The 19,961-nt window shown below is 41.7% G+C and overlaps 1 protein-coding gene across 1 annotated transcript in view; it reads right to left on the bottom strand.

Annotated features, from left to right (window-relative positions):
• DOT1L (DOT1-like histone H3K79 methyltransferase) overlaps window positions 1–11,592 on the bottom strand; it is a 56,076-nt gene extending 44,484 nt beyond the window's left edge. Inside the window, exons 1-5 of the mRNA XM_009885053.1 lie at window positions 11,494–11,592; window positions 9,905–9,948; window positions 7,270–7,344; window positions 4,973–5,036; window positions 3,221–3,449 (exon numbers count right to left, since the gene is read on the bottom strand). Of these exons, the coding sequence (XP_009883355.1) occupies window positions 3,221–3,449; window positions 4,973–5,036; window positions 7,270–7,344; window positions 9,905–9,948; window positions 11,494–11,592 (511 nt within the window). The remainder of the gene's footprint in view (window positions 1–3,220; window positions 3,450–4,972; window positions 5,037–7,269; window positions 7,345–9,904; window positions 9,949–11,493) is intronic.
• Between the last annotated feature and the right edge of the window lie 8,369 nt (window positions 11,593–19,961).

The following is a 19,961-nucleotide window of genomic DNA, read 5'->3' as shown; positions in this document are numbered from 1 at the left end:
CTACAGGATGTAAAATATTAAGAATCTGGATTTCAGTAAAAAGGGTTTACATCCTAGCTAGAAAGTAAGCAGTGCAATTGAACTTTTCTAACAGAGAAGAATTTCTAGCCTACTAAGCAGTTATTAACCAAATACCCAACACAGGCCTCAAACAGTTTAGTAACTAAGCTGAACTTCAGCTTTAGGACACCAAAAAGGGGCATCACTACCGTAAGCAAAAAATAGCTAGTTTTGAGATTTACATTTTTCAATATATTGAGCACTTTTTATGATAATAGCTAGAGACTACATTTACAGCAATGTTTGTACTGACAGTGGGTACTTTTACTAAATATTACAGGCTCATTTTTACAAATTCACACAGGTTTCAAAAGTGCTGCATTTTAATTTTTTTGTCCACAAATTTTATATGCATTCCGTCAAATCTACAGGTTTTACATTGTAATTCACTGTTTATTTAATCAAACAAACAGTTAGACAAACTCTACCGCATCCCAAACCAAATACTTGTTGGTCACATACCTACACCAGTGATTTAAAGACGGGCTAAAATGTTTGTCATAGCAATATTTATACCAGTTTTCACCACGAACTGCAGCACAAACTCCAAGCACAAGTAAAGCTTATATAAACTACTTCAGAATATTACTTTAGAAAATATTATAGGCTTCAACACTCAAAATTTCAGCAGCAACCACTACGCTGACAAGACTAAGTATTACTTAAAAATGCATGAACTTCCCATCACTCCAAATTCTCCTTGCATCACACGCTCCCAGCAGAAATTAGCTGCCATTTCTACACCTTGCCAGAATGCATTTCATCTCCCCCACCCCAGCTTATGTTAAAAAGAAAAAAGAAAAATCACTCATTACATTTCTCTCTGTATGAGCGACCCACATTTTGCACACACTAGAGCAATGTCGTTCCACTTTTGTTAAAGCAGTCACTTCAGATTTTCTTAAGACATCCAATATTCACCAATAGTACACTGATGCATCACTTTTTGCCTATGAGTAACACAAAACGCATTCTTGTCTCACCAGTGCTCTCAATCATTCTGCAGATGACCACATGGGAAACAAGAGGGAATCTACGAGGAAAGCCCATTTGCACAGAAAACATATTGCTGTTTTCCATGTCATTGGCTGCCGGCGGGAAGCGGCACTGGTAATTGAAGGGGTGGAACTCCTGCATTTAAACCATTACCACTATAATGTTGGCGGGCACAATGAGAACTGTAGTGCTGACAGGGGATTTTGTTGTTGGGGTTTTTTGGTTGGGTTTGGGTGGTTTTTTGCCAATTGCCATTTTGCATACACATGCATACTGTATACACATGGAAATACGGATGTACAAATTTCTGCGGGAGGGGGGAACATGGCCAATCAAAGATCTGAGGCAAGAACCGTTTCACTGTTTCTTATTTATGAAGAGCAAGGAGGACAAAGACTAAAGGGACGATCAAGAACACGCTGCATTGTCAGATATCCCACGATACGGCATAAGAAGTTATTAATCTTGCCTGTCTTTGGCTTTTCTTTTTGCAAGACCCTAACTGTACTGTAATTTCAGTTCGCCTAATGATGATGCATACCTCCATAAATTCCTCCTGCAATGAGCCCCATATTCCTGGCATCACACACAAAACTAACAAGAAGAGCCACAGCATCCTAGGGGGGTTTAGCCCCGCTGTTCAGCCACTGCTCTGTGCATGGAGTTACTGGAACAGCATTAAACTTACTGACAGAAATAATACACTGTGACAGTGTTTTCATTTACACCGCACTCAATACTGCACGGATTACAATTTACAAAAAGTTCACTCCCCCAGCACAGACTCAACAACAATATTCTGGTTTTAATTGTTTCAGCACTCCCAGTATTAAAAGTCAAAGACTTCTGAATTTAAACCATTCCTTTCATAGCGGCTTTTCAGACTGTGAATTTTTATACTGTTGGTCAATCTCCAATATTAAAGTGGGGAGCTTAGCAATAAATACCTGATTTTAATTCTGAGGATACTGGGTGAAAGTATCTAACATTTGAGCTTCTTACGTAATCAGCAGCACTACAGGACTTCAGATATGATCTTCTTTAACCTTCCTGAACAAACAATTGCGAGCATCTATGGCAATTTTTTTTTCTTCCAGATGGAAAATAGATCATCAGATCTGATTCTTTTCTAAATGTCCCATCTGAACATAAGTCATTCAAACAGGAAATTTCAGACATAAGTTCCAGTGAGGAACGGGGTAAAAAAAAAAAAAAAATAAAGAAATTAAAAAACCACATCACTGAAGATCCCTGGCTGGACATATATTAAATTTTGGGGGGAATCACAGTCCTGCTGTATTATAATTTAAAATATATTTTCTTTTTAACAACTGAATATATTTTAAAATATTTTTCCCCAGAAGTCCTGTATCATACCAGCAACAAAACCAAAACATACTTCATCTAAAACTTTACAACCCAATCCAGTAAAAGGGGAAATTCTTATTACTCCTTTCCTGCTCCGAACCAGATTTTAGCTACAAAAAGAAGAACATCATCTTCTTACTCGGTATATCTGTTCCACACGTGTTTGAGTCGTATCTAGTTTCTTTACCAACTAGAAACATCTATTTCCTTTTAAAACTCTAACCTGTTCATGATATGCAGCTGTAGGTTGTAAGACAGATTTTGTGGGGTCTCACAAGGCAGCTGAAAAGTGTGTCAGAAGAAGAAAACTGCTTAATTTCCAGATTCCATACCAAGTGTTTGAGGCTGGCACGGCAAGGGGTAAGATCTTACATTTTCAGATATGAAGGGCATAAACTGAATCCACTGAAAACAGATGAAACCTCAGAAATGGAACTGCTACTATTATATTTCAGGCATCATTATTAATACTGTCTCTTCCTTATAAATGTATTCTCCAATAGCAGCAGAAACCAAGAGTTTTCTATAATAAGGATTTACTGCATTTGTAGGCCGACATTTCACTAACACCACAGGGAAGAAGGTCTGGGATGTCCGTTTGGTCTATTTAATCTTGTCATAAAAAGCAGGAGCATCATTGGGGATTATCTAGAAAAGGTGCTTACACTGTAACACAATCCTCAGTCCTGGTTTACTTTCCAAACATGAATTTCACTTTTTTTTTTTAAAAAAAAGAAAGGAATAAACAGTGAGCAGAAAGAAAAAAGAAAACCCACTTAAACTATCAGTCACTTACCACTGCCCAAGTCCACAAACAAATCATCCTCTGTCATTTTAATTTCATCTATCATTTGGGCCACTAAGTCAAAGGAAGTTTCTCCGTAAACCTCTGGGGAAAAGGGCTCATAGTTGTTGAGTTTCTCTGGATCGGTCACTGAGTGGTTATACACTTGCTGCAGGATGTGCCGGAGAAGCCCGTTGGAGGGACGAGTGTTCAGTTTCATCGGTTGGGTGGTTCCCTTCCACTAAAGGTAAAGAGCAGGAAGAAGAAATGAACCCAAGGTGAAAACAAGTGAACATCACCAAAAGCAGCTGCATTGGCATAACGCAGAAATGAGAAATCCCCTCCCATTGCCTCTCTCACAAGCTGGTCTGCAGGTGCTCTGTAAAGATAAAACCAGTGAACGATACTAAAGAAATGACCCAGCACCGATTGCCCTATACTTTGTACCTCAACCACTAGCTAATTTCAAATATGCCTGCTGGAAATAGGTGGTAAAGGGGAAATTAAAGAGATGTAAAAATCAATAGGCAATATAAAGCTTAATACTGAATACATTTGGAGGAGGTATAAAAGGTTGTTCACTCATTTTTTATTTGCTGATCACCACGGAACTGATGTTGGCTGTACTGTCACCATAAGAGCAGTTTCATTTTCTTTCAGGAACTGTGGGATGGGAGGGATCGTATGTACTCAAACAGGGAGTGGCAGGAAAGAGATGGAAAACAAGCTTCCTTTCTTCTTCAGAAAAAAAAGCCTGTCCTAAAGATAAAAGCTGTTAAGTTTTAAAAATGTTTACCTCTCCCTTTGACAAGGAAAAACAAACAGAAAGAAGACAACTCCAGGATCCCTCCTAAGCATTCCTCTATATGAAATTCAGATGGCGAGAAGAAAACAACCAGGTTTGCCATTTCAGAGAGCAAAATGCTTAATAGCTAAAAAATTTTAGCTAAAAAATTTTAGCTATTAACTAAGAAACATGAAGACGCCTGAATCCAAACAAGTTGCCATAACACTGCACGCTTCAAATAATTCCCACAAGCACAGCAGAGGAAAAATCCACCTCTACTTTCAAAATTAAACAGAATACTAACATTAATTCATTGTTCATGTTTTGCTTGCTCCAGTTCAACCTTTTAAGGAGGTAAGAAAACCCAAAAGCTTGTTAAATTGGTCTGAAAAGAGATTACATTCTAGTTTTGCCAGAGTGATCCCGCAGAACAGAGCGGCTGAACTGAGTGGCAAGCAAGGAAATTCCTAAGCCATGGATCACTTCCACAATACACAGGAGAGTTCATATGGATTATTTAAGTACCCATAAGCCACAGATTTCCCCATGCAAACGTAAATCTATATGATAAATCCCTGTGAAACATCTACACGCTAAATGCAGAGAAACCTTTTCTTCCCCCTAAAGATAACTCAGCTGTTTCAAAGTGCCAAAACAATGGTACCAGAAGCGCACGCTAAAGAGTAATAGCTTACAAACCCGCCGTTTGGGGAAAAAAATATTATTTTTTTCTTTTCTTCCTATAAGAATGCTCTTCCAACTCCTTGACTGTCCAGGTGTGAACAAGAAAATAAAAGTTTAATATCAGACTTCTTAACTCTCCAAAAGTATGGAAGTGCTGAATCCTGGTGATGCAACTACACTAACTCATATAATCCAGCGCTAAGTCAGTCACCGCTTTCTGGATATTATTCACTATATGTGAATCCAAACCAGCTAGATAAACATCATGGAGCGTAACAAAGGTAAATACGTACCAACTGATGAATGCTATCAATGGCTCGGTTGTACTTGTCACAAAGCCTCTGCATGCTTTCAAAGCTACGTGGGGAGAAAGAAGGCAGGGTCAGTTAAAAAGAGAGCTCTGAAAGGCAGGTTTAAAGGTACAACCTTGTGCTTTTTTGTCATCATACATGCTGTAAGTAGGTGTCTATTTAGGGTTCGTTTCTAACAGAACATGTTATCACATACACAGCTTTAGGACTTTGTATCAGTTTCCTTTAAATAAAGCCCCAGTAGACCAGGAGTACGTGACAAATACTATTAGTTTCTTTAATTAACGGAAAAAGGACTGAACTCAAAGTATGACTTATCAGAAAGTTCTGTATTCTCAAAGCCCATTACTTTCTTTCCAGATTCTCAGCTGCACAGAAATGTAAGACATCTGTACATTTTTATCCTTTGTTCCACCATCTCCTCATGATAATCAGTCCCAAGACAAATATATACTTTTCTGGAAATTAACTCTGGGACTGAAAATGCAAACAGACCCAGGACACAATCTAAAATTTCACCCATCAGAAAAGCATACCGACTGTTTCATGGGTTGGTTGGGATTACATCAATTCTGGCAGATGCCTTAATGACAGAAGCTGAGAGGATTAAATAAATTCATCTCAGGCCAGGGAAGAAAAGATATTACTAGGAACATCATCTGCTACGTAATCAGACCTACAAAACAGCAGCAAAAAAAAAAAAAAAAAAAAACAACAATCCAAGGAGTTCCAGCAGTAAGACAATTAAATCACAGCCATCCCCAAGTCAGGAAGGGGGCAGGGGGACTAGGCGACCTGAGAAAGAAGTGGCTCTTCAGTCTCTCGTGATGCTCATTACCTCTGAGCTGGCCAGGACGCCTCTCTGAGGAGTACTGCTGAAAGCTTCCACTGCAAGCTTTCAACTGCCCGTGTTTAATTCCACATTAAGACAAAGCAAGAGGCTGAAATGGGTTTTTGTGTGCACAGTGCGTGCGTTTCTATAATCCGCCACTTTTCATTCACATCCATGTGTCAGTCTATCTGCTAAAAGTATTTTTTCTGACATTTTTTTTCAAAGGAAGACGACTAAAACCATTATCAAAATTACAGGTTTATTAACTTCCTTGAAAAGCTGCAGAACGGTAAGTGGGGTGTGACTTTTGGGAACAGATGGGTTTCTCTTTTATTTGGTATTGCTGCCAACCACACTGATGCTACCCAGTTAAACATGCCCAGCGAGGGTGCCAGAACTACAAAAGTTAAAGCATTGCAGTTGCTGTGAGTAATCCACAAATCCGAATTAATGGTTTTGATGACAAGGGATGCTCAACCCTGATTTCTCCTTTTGAATTTTTCAGGAGGAAGAGAGGGACTACCAAGTCTTGCAATGAAACAATTCAAACAATATTAAGAAAGGAGGAAGCAATACCTTAAGCAGATCATGATACAAGTATGTGGTACCCAGGACAATAGCTGGTGATTAATTACATCAATGCAGTTTCATCTGTAAACCTCATTCTAAAAGTTTAGTCTGGCTATGGACTTGAACAAATTCAGTCTTTGCTATGAAAGCACCAAAGAAGGTTTTTGTAAACTGCAGCTCGAGGGTCATCTCAGTCTCAGCACAGCCAAGTCAACACCCAGAACCTCAGACCTCTCCACACACACAGACTGCAGGTGTACCTGCCTCTCCCAGCCGCAAGGTGAATGCCACACACGATACACTCAGTTTAAGCTGTGGTGTCCACATGCAACTACGAGCATCTTAAAATTACTAACTGCCCAGAAGAGCGGTATGAATAGTTTGCCTTTTTACTCTAGCTCCCACCTTAACAGCATCCCACGTGCACTGAATCCTACACAGAGAAGGGATGGGGAAGGTTAACATCCCACGGCCAGGGCAGGCGGAGGATGTGGCACTGACAGGCAGCTCGGGCATGCCACTTTCTAAACAGGAATTCTTAGTTACTACAAAAGTAGAAACCTCAGTGCCATTCAGATTCCTAAGACTGGACGCAGTCCAAGAGCGCAGATACCGATCATTGTTTCGGAGTGAGTAACTCCAACGTACACCAGAGCTCAACTTTCTGCTGTGTGGAGTTTCCAATTATGTCCTTAATCCAACAGCCTTTGCCAATATTGCTGTTACACATTTCCTACCAAAATAACTCTGCAGAGTCTGAAGCCAGTTCTAAAAGAAAACTTCAGTTAATAGTGTCTAAGAATAACCAGTTACAAACTGACTCACTATAAACTGTGCTGGCCTGTCCTCCTGGTGGGAAATAAAATATTCCTCTCACCTTTTTGTATCATAGTCAATTAAAACATAGTTTTCCATAGCAAGCTTGAGATCTGGGATTTCTTCACAGACCCACCTGAAACGAGAGGAGAAATACTGAGTAAACACATCTCCAATTAAGTATAATAAGGCAGTCTGTCTCAGTTCTAGACTAGCACTGCTATATGTTAAGACAGCGTACTGCGGCAGACCCAAAAGATCACAATATTGTTAGGAGTAAGGCAGACATCACAAAATGCTAATTGGAAAGCTGCAATAGTTCGCATTTGTATTGAAGAAACAGTAAGGTGCCCGTAGACATTGACAGTAATATAAAGCTCTTGAAATGGCACAACTTCAAAACGAGGTGGTAAATGTATTCAATGTGTCTAAAAATACTCAGTCATGGCTGATGCGAATCTAACATAAAACGTAATGCAGAAGTGCAAAAATTTGAAAGAATTTTGATACTGTAACAACCTTTGACAAAGCTGAATATGGAGAAGACATTTCCTACAGCACCCCAAAACAATGTCCCCAAACCATTCACCGCAAGGATATTGTCCTCTGGGTAGTGCTCTAAACTGCTCTTCACCTCACATGACCCAACCCAAAACAGATTTTGAAAAGTCATTTTGAGAAAAGATCCTTTTTTTCCCCACTGAGTTAACAAAGCCCTATGTGTTGTCGCCATTAGAAACAGCAAGCACACCCCATCTCGCAGAGCATCTGACAATGGCATCTCAGAAAAGAGGAGATCTTCACTCTTGGAATGCAGGAAGATCAATTCCTTTCCATGACAACGTAACAGCCACATAAGCTTTGCATACACCTTCCTCCAACAAAAGTATCAAAATGGGAAAGCACTACCATCATCAAAAAAACTCAGAGCACGTCACAGGATGAATTCGAGTAGGAATGGCAGAGTTTCTTCTTCTTCACCTTGATGCATGCTTCACTTTTAAAATGGGGGGAAAAAATTACTCAAAATCCAACAGTTCTGGATCTTTCTGGCTGATTCACTATTATCAAATAAATATATAAGCAAGTAAAAAACAGAACTTCTACATCTACGGTTGACTCTTCTGACTAATATCTCCCATCTCCCTAAAAATGTTAGGAGGCAGATATACGCAATTTTTTTTCTCTTAGATTAGAGAAATGGACAGTCAACAGCTGTTTACCACTGCCTGGAAGAGACAAATACTTCTTTGCATTCTTCTACCCACGACTTTCATAACTGCGTTGCGGTCACTTTGGACAAGGCAGGCAAAGGCAGTACGAAAGCCTTCTAACACGCTGTTTGCACTGCCATCATGCTTAAAACACAGTTGTGAAACATCACTTTGGCCCAACTGCTTTCTAACACAGTTTTCCCCTTGCCTTCAGCCAGCGCAGCACAGAAAGCACTAGCACTGATGGCTCCAGCAATCACTTTCAGCACCACGTCTGTTTAAATCCCTTCAGGAAAGAGCTTCTCCATAATCATACTGACAAATGATGCCCCAAGTTCCCAAGGCACAGAATCTTACCAACGTCAGCAGAAGTGAACTGGAAGCAGCAGTGGCACTGCATCCCATGTCAAGGTTTTGTAGTTAGAATAAGAAATTTTTAAGAAAAATTCTTGGCTCTAGCCCCTATCCCCACCACAGACCACGGGAAAATGCTATGATTTCATGTATTTAAGTGATATCATCTACCCTACCATGCAAGCACGTGGCTCTCACACCCACGTTGGGAGCAAACAGGGCTCACTGCCTTTTCCTAGGCCAGATGCGACTGACCAAATTTCAAGCTCAGGTGGCTATTGCTGACCAAAGACCCTTCTTGGTACCTCACCCGTATCTGCACCATCCAACCGTTAAAACCTGCCGCAGATACAGCCCTCAGACAAGGGAAGCCTGTATGGTAGGTGTCTAAAACAGGTAACGAGAACAGCTTTTAAACAATCTAATGTGGATAACACACTAGCATGCCTCAGATGTTTGGGGAGTTTGTGTTAGCATTTAGTAAAAGTTCGACAGCAAGTCACCCCCTAACCCTGCTGAAATAACAGCAAGCCGTGTCATAACCACAGCCTGTGTTGGGAAATGCTCAGACTTCCTACTCCTCGTATTTGTCTTTGTCCTCCCATTTTCCCCACATTGGTCCAACTCTACCAGCAGAATTAAGAGGAATGCTAACAGGGACATAATTCCCAAATAACACAAATGCTGACAACGCTGCAACATCACAGCAGCAAGGGGAAAGGGATAGGGTGGGGAAGAGGATATGCAAGACCAGAACTTAACACATCATGCCAGTGATGTTTTCTTAACCTTGCTTTTCTAAAGATCGAATAGAGACTGCTGCCTCTGGTTACTGAAGCAGAGATTCCTTGAAGCATTATAACCTTCATTACAAGCAGCACCAAAAGTTGAATATCACCACTCGTTTTTAATTCTGGTCAAAAGAGAACAGAATACGGCAAGTTCAAAAAACTCTGACAGGGAGATTTGTATTGCAACAATGTCAATTCCGCTTGGATAATAATTTAGAGCTGCTAGATTAGAATTCTAACTGCTGCCCTCCTCTGTATCTTGTCTCAAGACATCCATTCACCGAGATGCAGTAAGACACAGCAAGGGGTTCTAGCCACGTCTGTGCTGAACACTTACCGAATTGTCTCAATAATTTCGTGAGCAGCATCATGGTGTTTGTCCTGAAATAAAAAGAAGAGAAAAGATGTTTTCAAAGAGATATCAGGTGTGCTGTTTTTCAGAAGATTGCAGGAATCACAATCTTTTTAAGAATATAGATGGCAAGCATACTAGGAAAGGAGTCCTTGATTGCCACCCAGGCCATTAAACCCATCAAAATGAGCCCTCTAAGAAAAAATACGGCTTAAGGAAATAATTTTTTTCTATAGACTAGCAGAAGATTTACATGAAGGAACTGTCATTCTACTTATTTCTCTGACATTTTCTGAAATCAGGAATTGTGTAGCTGATACCCTTGAGGATTATTGGTATGCAGTAGGTACTTGACTGCAAGTTCCACAATGAACAGCTGATTTCATCGCCCCAGCATCTGGTACGTGCTCACATCTCCATATGGGTGCTAAGATTCTAGCACAGTGAATGGCTTTCTAAAGTAAAGCATCAAATAAACAGTAGGAGTGGGTATCAGTGTAGAAAAAACCCACCTCACAGCACACAAAAAAGGAGGCCTGAATATGCAGACTTTTTCATGAACTGAAAAAACAAGAGACTTCCACAAAACACAATAAAACTTGTGCATTAAAAGTACACACTCTGAGGCACACGTTTGTTGACTTTAATTTGGGAGTTTACTCATGAGCAACAGAAGCACAAGTGAGTTTAGCAAGCCATTCGTGCTAATAAAGCCCTTTGCAGCTGCATGTATATATGCACCATGCTACAAAAAATTCTATTTTAGGGAAGTTACAGGAGCTCCTCTATGTATTGTTGTATCCATCTTGTGAAGCCTTAGCTACCAGAGTCCATCTGCACAAAGCTGAGATTATATTTAGACATTTGTTTCTTAAAGTGGCTTTGACCTTTTAATTAGGAGTCCAGTATCTAAGATGTTCCAGAGTCAGAAGTGCAAAGGCTCACTCTCTCTCCGATAATTTCCCTTGTCTTCTGATGCAGAAACGTCATTTCTACAGAGTTATCAGTGGGAATCTATAGCAAAGGGTCAACAGAAACCAGAGGATTGGGGATAGGGGGAGGGAGGGAATAGAAGAGAAACACTGATGGACAGATGACGGAAAACTGCTGGGATTATTTCTACTTCTTCAGGACATGGAAGGGCATGATATAACTCAAACAGAAGCTTTTGCCATCAGTATCACAGCTTTCCTATTTGCATGAGGAAACATATTGCCTCTTGTCTAACCAATTTATACACTCCAGATCAACCAGTATTGTAGAAGTTCTCATTCCCAGAAGCTTCCACACAGCCCTTTAGATACCTGGATAAAAATCTCATGACCAAGAGGGACAGAAATAAAGGCAAATATTTCTGAAGTCTGTTACAGTAAAGGTAGGAAGGGACACTTCCTATTTTACTAGAAAAAGCTTTTATTTTCAGAGTGCAAATATTTAACCCCGTATCTAGAAGATATAACCAAAGAAAAACAAAACTTTCCAGTCATAATCTCAAAAAAAGGAGAAACAGCCAATGTAAAAGTAGTGGGGACGTGTGGGATCGAACACACCATGACCTAAAAGCCGAGCAGTACCTTGGTCATGTTTCCCAACAATTTGCCAATGCTACGCAAACGCCCCGAGCATGGCACGCCACGCAGCACCCATCCAGGGTCGCGGTTCCTCCCGTCCATGGCATGCATTCGCTCAGGGTCTGGACTGGGACAGCCCAAATCCAACAGAAGCCAACAGCACCAATAACCAGTCACCCCGATTTAAGATCAGAAATGTCAGGGAAGTAATTCTATTGATAAGTCTTGGCCCAGAAAAATAGGGAAGCAACACAACTAAAACCTGCTCCTGATTCCCAGTGCACATATAAAAGAAGAGAAAGCGCACAGGAGGAGGACTTTTCTTTCTTTTCATTTCTTATCTGCAAAGTATAAAAATAACCCAAGACAGTCAGCTCATCCATAAACATCCCCTATAAATTTTCACCTTTCGCTACACGCAGAATTATCACAGTAGAAACCCCTTGGGCTGATCTAGCTCTTCCAGTAAACTGTGTTCCTGTATAGTAAGAATATGCTTTATCAACATAAGCACATTATACCGGAAAAGTGAATTCATGCTTATTCTGGCATAACCGTTTTCTCTGAAGAAGTTATATTCTTCATTGATGGTTTTGGACAGTTACAGTGCTAGCAGAACACACGGAGGAACCCCTTGTCCTATAGCTCTTCACGAAAACGCCCCTATAGACAACCAAAATTGCTTAATTAACAGATTCATTTGTCTTGGGTTATAACTTGAAAAATAAATTTAAAAAAATAAATCCCCAATACACATCTACAACTACAGATCATCCAATTTAACCAAGTGGTTTTACTAACGCAACCTCCAGCCAGAAGGGGCCTTTCTGAGTTTAGTTTGTGTCATTATCAAGGAATAATGAAGTTGAAAACAGTTCCACATTTACTGCTGCTAAACTTCTCATGCTGAAACACTTACCAAGTTTACTATAGTCTATAACTAACATACTTTGTCCGGCTAGACAAGCTCCCAAGATCTCATGCAAGTCTTGCAAACAAAATCAGAGATGATCTCCTAACATTTCTTCAAAGCAGAGGCGGCCATGAAAAATGGAGGAGGACGGGGGGAAACAGATCTAAAGGAAATACAGAGTGGTTTCCCTGTCTTTAGAGAACACGTTTGGTCCCTTTTCAACACTACAGTTGTAAGATTTAACAAGAACAGACATTAAAAAAAAAAAAACAGTCATCACATCTGTATTCATGCAATTGTTTATGACACTGATAGAGAGTCTTCAGCAACTCCAAAGACAAGTTGAATAGAAACCTCCCCAAAACCACAGGCTCCACGCCGACCAACACCAGCCTCTGCCCATCAGCCTTTCAAGCAGATATACTGGTTTTGGCCAGACATGCAACTGAGCTCGGTGCAGCGGTTTTAACCCAGATCCTTTTACAGACCCAGTAGATGGACACTGCAACCAGCAGGTCGGGAGGGACCGCCGGTGATGACCCCGATCGATGGCTGTGATGCAATCTCGGCAGTCTGACATACTTTACACCCCCTCGTTCAGCCAACACACATCCCAGCACACTCAAAGATGGCCTGAAGCTTCTCAAATTCAGACATCTACTATTTTTGCTTTTTCAGGCTGTGGTGACCCACACCACACGCCAGCTACACCTCTGGCACAGGCACCTTATACGAACACATTGTGTTATATATGGGCAGACAGTCATCCGTGAGAGCACGGCTTTCCACTGCATCCGCGTCCGTACTCACAATGCTTCGTCAGTAAAATCGCCTGGTAAAGAGTCTCCTACAAACAGGCTGGCTATCAATCATGAAATGCATGTGCAGAAGCCTTTTGGACGAGTCTCAAGAAGCATATCTGTTCTGTTCGCAGTCACGAGATGATGCCACGGTACTCTCTGTCACGAAGAGAAGTTCCATTCATCCTTCGATTCTGCTCCAAGCTCTTTTCCCTCCCTCCCTCCTCCCCTGCACACTGATGTGAAGCACACTACGTGCTGCTCGTTGGCCTGGCTGTACTTCTGCAATGATCTTGTATTTATGTAGTTTGAGAGGCCCTTCTGGGCCACATAAATGGAAGCTATTTCATGAGACAAGACCTTATCTCTTTAATGTGGCCTGTGCACTAAGTATTTAAAGTAAAAAGTTCCAGTCTGTAGTAATTACGGAGAATGCCCAAAGCTATTCATAACAAATTTATTAAGAAAAAAACCTAAACATACATTAAAAGTTAGTTATTGCAGTGAGTTCTCTCCAGCTGAACTTTATAAGGGTTCTTATTTTCAACCTAAATATTCAACTTGAAATTGAAACGTGAGCTCCCAGAGAAAATTCAATAGTTTTTGCCAGGACATTTCATTGGAAAAATAATGGAAAGAAAGCAGACACTTTTTTCAGAAGTCACTTATAAGAGAATCCAATTTTCTATGGAAAACAGCAGAGAACAGTTTCAGCCAGCACGACAGAACAGCTTCACAGTTCCAATTCTTACAACAGATTTCTCCATCCACATGTTACTACAACTCTAATCACAGGAGTTGAAGTTTGAAGCCAGAAACACACCCACCACTGCTATTACTCTTAGTACACCAGTGCCCAGAAGCCCTAACAGCATGCACAACTCCTGCTTACACACCATGCCAAGCAGACACAGTCCTACAGACATCAACAAGCTGCATGAGCGGTTTTGCCCTTTAGGGCACAGAGGTTCAGCCATCGAGCAATTTTTAAGAGTCTCCCTTCACCTCTTCTCCAAAAGTTCCCCCTCAGTTAGGACCATTTCCTGCTCTCTGATTACGGGGGGGGGGGGGGGGGAGGGGAGGGAGAAAAAAAAGGATAATAATAACGAATCTTTCTGTAAGCTTCAATAGAGTCAGCTAGCCCTCTTTGTACAAAAGACATTTTGTATCTTGCAGATATAAGAAGCCCTACACATGGTTTTAAAAGCTAAATAAGACAGTGCCCAAAAGCTCTTTCAAATACATATTTTCGTGCAATCATTATCATTTTCTATAATCACATACTCTTTTTTTTAACTTGGGTTAACAAACTCATTAATATGACCAGAACTTAAAAGTTCTCAGTAGTAATCACAGCTATTACTGTAACACAGTAGAAAACTAAAGGACTCCAAATCATACTATACAACACATGAACAGTACCAGGCGCATTTCAGTTATCCATACATAACTTTGCTCTACAAAGCACCAAAGCTCTAATAAAGACAGTGCTGAACGAAAGTTTTTGCAGCACACTCTACAAGAGCTAGGGAAAGTGAAAATAACCATTTGTTACATTTTTGCCACAACACAAGCTAGCTGTTACCAAGGCTCCTGATTCACACTGAATACAAAGCACTACACAATCTTTCACCAAGTATGGCTTGTTTGGTTACATTATTTTTTCAAGTTAACATCCCTTTCGGATTATCTTAATGCCATTATTTTGATATAATTCTGTATTCCAGTCCTGTCTCCTAGACTCTCAGGTGTATTAGTACAGGAGTACTTATCTCACACTGCAACAATTCGTAGTCTAAAGTGAATCCCTAACCTAAAGCAACAGATTTAAACATTACATGTTTCTTCCTCAAACACAAAGAACGTGTTCAATTAAATTGGGCAGCCGTCAGTGCCTGAAGCAAAGAACAACACCCTAGTGTTGTTCCAAATTCACATCTTTTCATATTTAGGTCCTTCTTATGAAACTACGCTTATCCCCAAGGATAAGCATAAGCTGGGGCTCGGAGGTGAACAGTCTATTTTTCTAAACTTTATTTCCCCACACACAAAGCAGGATCCTTGTGAGATCTGATCAGCCTACGCAGTAAAGGCAGCAAAAAGCCCAAACCTGCAAACCTGAGTGGAGAACAAACAGTTTGAAAATCTGGATGTGGTCTTGAAAAAAAAGAAATACAGCTCATACATCTTCAGTCAATGGCTCTCAAAGCATCATACACAGAACTTCAAGACCCCTTATCTCCTCTCAACAGATAGGAACATTTTTGTGCACAGCACTGACTGCCCAGGACCAAACTGTCCCACAGCAAAAGCAATTCTTACCTTTGCAGAGCCAGTTCAGCATTTGACTCACTAGACCACACTTCCTCCCCCCAAAACAGGCTAGGTGACCAAAGCAGCTCTTCAGAAATGTGCGAACAAGCTGTGGTCAAGCATTTGCAAAGCAGAAGGAAGAGATCTACAAGCTTTTCACTCTCCACTGGATGAACCCAAACAATTCAGAGAAAACCAAACCTGAAACAAGCTAGGGGAAAATGAATCAATGGCAACACTCCTGTACCTTTTAATGATTGTCTTTAGATACTTTTCTACTTCCTACACCAACCATCTAACACTGGCTCCCAAGTACTTAGCACCTATTCCACTCATGTATTAACAGAAGGCATTTTGATTTGCCAAATTCTGATCTGCAGCTGATCTATTTAACTCACAAAACAAAAGAGGTCAGTCTCCCGGCCCCTGGTTTTGAAGAACAGCTTGGTTGCCCATAGTGGCAGCTCTCTCCCCAGGCAGTGGTCCGTAAATCCAAAGCAGAGGATGTTACAGCTGGAGACAAGATGGTTAGCACAGATCAAAAAGATGGATTAGGAAAAGGCAATCAATCTTGCAGAAGACTAGTGGGACAAGTGCCTCTAATGTCCCCTAGGTTTCCTCCATCTGTGGCGGATGATAAGCATTTCTCTAGACACCAAGAAAGGCAACGTGAGCTACTGCAGCTGCAGCTTCCCCACAGGATCCAGGAAAGCATCCAGCCATGTTCTGCACGGCACATGGATGCCCTCTCAAAACCACTGCCTGCAGCCTGTCAGAAGTCTGCATTCCTCCTCCCCCAGGGTTTCACTTAATTTACACCCTGTCTAGAAAGATTCACCGGTACAGCTTCTATGTCCAGAGCATGTCCACATTCCATACACCTGCAAACGGTGGATGACAAGAGCCTATGAAAAGCTGAAACCAAAGTACTTCCAGCTGCTACAGCGGCAAAGAGCCGCCTGTGGGCCAGCTGAACAAGAGGAAAGATCTCAAGCTCCACAGTCCTGCCAGCCAGCGCCTTCCATCACTTTGCACTTTAAGGTCTTTGCCTCATGCACAAATGCCAGTTACACTTTGAGTAAGGGAAAGGGAAAGTCTGCTCTGTGCAATATTTCATATCATATAGCTAGACTTTGTTTAATATCATCCGATTTTATCCCAAATCAAGATTGTGTCATTTAGCTTCCACAGCAACAACCAGAGCACAAGTCTTCTTCCCAAGTGAGATAAGGACCGAAAGTCACCTTTGAAGCATCCGGTTACCGTTGTTCCCTTACATCAAGAAAGTATAAGGACATTCACAAGTATATATACATATTAGTACATATAAAAAGAGATCTCCCGCAGCAAACAGCTTGTGTCCGTTCTTTTCCTCCCAGCCTCAGAGAAGCAGCGAGGGAAGGAAGAGCTACCAAGACTGCATTTTGAAGCCCATCTCCCCCACAGCAAGAGAACAGACAAGTTTGATGCAGTTTCAACAGTACTGTCAAAAGCAAAAACTAAATGGAAAACATGAAGGGCATTATGACCTCTGTAAGGGCTGCATAAGGACTTTTTAAGAAGAAAAGTTTGGCCCAAGATCCAAAATAAACTCAAACTACCAAATTAACACAGGAAATAGGCACTAGAAAAGAAGATCTGAACTGCTTTGGGTAATCCTCATACACCATGAGTACAGGTGATCCAGAATTTCTAGACAAGACAGTTGTGGATCTGTTCGTAACAGGGACTCGCACTTTCATTGCGGCTACCTAAACCACAATAAAACCGTTTTGCCTTTCCACATAGCATCTCCAACTGCGGCTACACACACTGCACAAATGCAAGAGCACGTGGTTCCCATGATCGTGTGTAGGAGGGGCTGTATAAATACATTAACACGCAATTGCTCTGCAGGAGTGTCTAAGGCAACATCCACACGGGACAGTTAAAGCAGGATGAGCTGCTGGCTTTAGTCCGCATAAATCAGACGTAGCCCAGACATAAGCAAGAAGTAGTTCTATTATGCAAAAAGACAGATTAGTTAAAAAAAATCTGAAACGTTTACAATGGAATATATAGGGTATTTCGGTAAAACGCTACCTTGCACTGGTATATCCTATCACACTTTCAGTTAAGTTTTACGCAATTGGAAGCTGTTCCCACAATAGAACTGCTGGAGGGAGCACGCGGATGCTGTAGTGATCCTGGAGAATGGAGAAGCACTATGTATACATGCAAAGTGTCCAGTGTTTAGTTCTCCTGGGACAGAGCGGACTGGTGGGCTTTCACTCCAGTCAATAAGGTGGCCTTACCATCATTTCACAAACAGTTCACGAACACAGCCCCCTGCCTCACCACCGCTTCCCCAGAAGCCACCTCTTGCTTTGGGCCAGCAGTGCCTGCGCACGCACACAGCCAAGTCAGGGGAGGCCAAAGCTAAAACTAAACCTTTTTGGTGTTTTGGCTTAGTTACCTTTCAACCAGACCGGTTCATCACACCAGTGTACGAACACACTGTTATAAGGATGCGAGCAGCTTAAGGCACAACAGCAAGTGGACAGAAATCATAGACAGGTTTAGGTTGGAAGGGACTTTAAAGTTCATCCTCCCCCCTGCCCTGGGCAGGGACACCTCCCACCAGCCCAGGTTGCTCCAAGCCCCGTCCAACCTGGCCTTGAACACCTCCAGGGATGGGGCAGCCACAGCTTCTCAGGGCAACCTGCCCCAGGGGCTCACCACTCTCATAGTGAAAATTTTTTTCCTGATATCTAATCTAAATCTCCCCTTTTCCAGTATGAAGCCATCACTCCTTGTTTTATCACTACATGCCCTTGTAAAAAGTCCCTCCCCAGTTTTCCTGGAGCCCCTTTAGGCACTGGAAGGGGCTCTGAGGTCTCCCCTTTTTCGCCTTCTCTTCTCCAGGCTGAACTCCCCCAACTCTCCCAGCCTGTCCTCCCAGCAGAGGGGCTCCAGCCCTCCCAGCATCTCCGGGCCTCCTTTGGCCCCGCTCCAACAGACCCATTTCCTTCTTATGTTGAGGGCTCCAGAGCTGGACACAATATTCCAGATATGGTCTCATGAGAGTGGAGTAGACGGGCAGAATCACCTCCCTCAATGGCAAGAGTTATTTCTACTTGCAGACTTACCAGTTTAAATTTTCACATAACCATGATCCACAGCCTGGGTTAACAAGGAAATAATCCTCCCATTGGTGGGGGGAGCAGAAAAGAAAACAGCCATATACACCCCTACTGCCAGAAACAAACCTTTATGTGAAACCTAAACAAAGGGTTACTGATGGTAGAAATGAACACCCGGTCTAAAAATTCCTGTTGTCACAAGTGGCTACCACCTTTTTCTCCAGCCCAGAGTCCTCCTGCATCCTTGGTGGGTACAGGGAGGAAGCTCGCGGCACAGTCCAGCTCTTTGGACAGCATTTGCTGTCTGAACAGCTGATCCCCACCTCCTGCACAGAAAACCGGCCAAAGGGAAGCATTCTGCAGGCCACTGGTAGGACAATACTGCCTTCAACAACCACTTCACATGCTGTAAAGATACACTGTCTTGGACAGCTCAGAAATTCTGCTCCTGCTTCAACATGCATAAATATTCTGCATATCAGAAGTTCGCAATAAAACCTTGCATTCTTTCTGAAACCCACTGAGTCCCTAAAGAAAGGTGGTTTGTGAGGTACAAAAGAAGAATATGAATGGTGATGGTTCTCCCCCCCTACGCTTCAACGTGTGCTGCAGAGCAGCGATAGAAGCTACGCCCAGTGCAGATTCTGAACAGTGTACACGAACTTCCAAGTGCCAACCATTTTTAAAAGCTTCCATTTAAAAGACTTATAAATGACCCTACAATATTACAATGTACTCTTCATATGCTGCAAATCAGTTTGTTGTAATAAGCAGGGAGGGACACCAAAGCAAGATCAAGGTAGACTCCAGCCCCCAGCTTCAGCGGGTCGGAGGTGCCCTGTGCCAGCACCGGATCTCGGTACCAGAGGGCTTGGCTGCCAGCAGACAGGCAAACAAGCAGGAATCACCCGCAACTCAATGAAAATCCAGCTGAGGAATGAAAAAGCAGCCTTAAAAGCTCAAACTTTTTAGAATTTCAGAAGTATATACTGTCAAACATTAATAATATTGCTGAGGTCTAAGAAGTAAATGAGAAATTAATGCCAAAACCTCAGGAAACTGCCCCTCACACTACACAGAAAATATCTCAATTGCACAAACAGTATTAAACTCCATTAACTTTTACTAAGAAACTTATTCAAAACTTTCTGTAGTGTTTTGGGTTTTTTGAAGTTTCCAATGCTTCATTTAGCTGTCTTCAGTAGCTCCTTGGATTTTTCATCCACCACTGAAAAGTCCTCTCAGTGTAGATTTTCAGGAAACTCTCATTCACTCATGAAATGAAACAAAACAAAATACTCAGAACAGGAACTTTTTCGTTAT

This window comes from Charadrius vociferus, unplaced genomic scaffold (assembly GCF_000708025.1).
Source record: "Charadrius vociferus isolate BGI_N301 unplaced genomic scaffold, ASM70802v2 scaffold1225, whole genome shotgun sequence".
Classification (NCBI taxonomy): Eukaryota; Metazoa; Chordata; class Aves; order Charadriiformes; family Charadriidae; genus Charadrius; species Charadrius vociferus.
The sequence above is the reverse complement of the archived record's forward strand: the minus strand, read 5'-3'. Positions and strand labels throughout refer to the sequence as shown.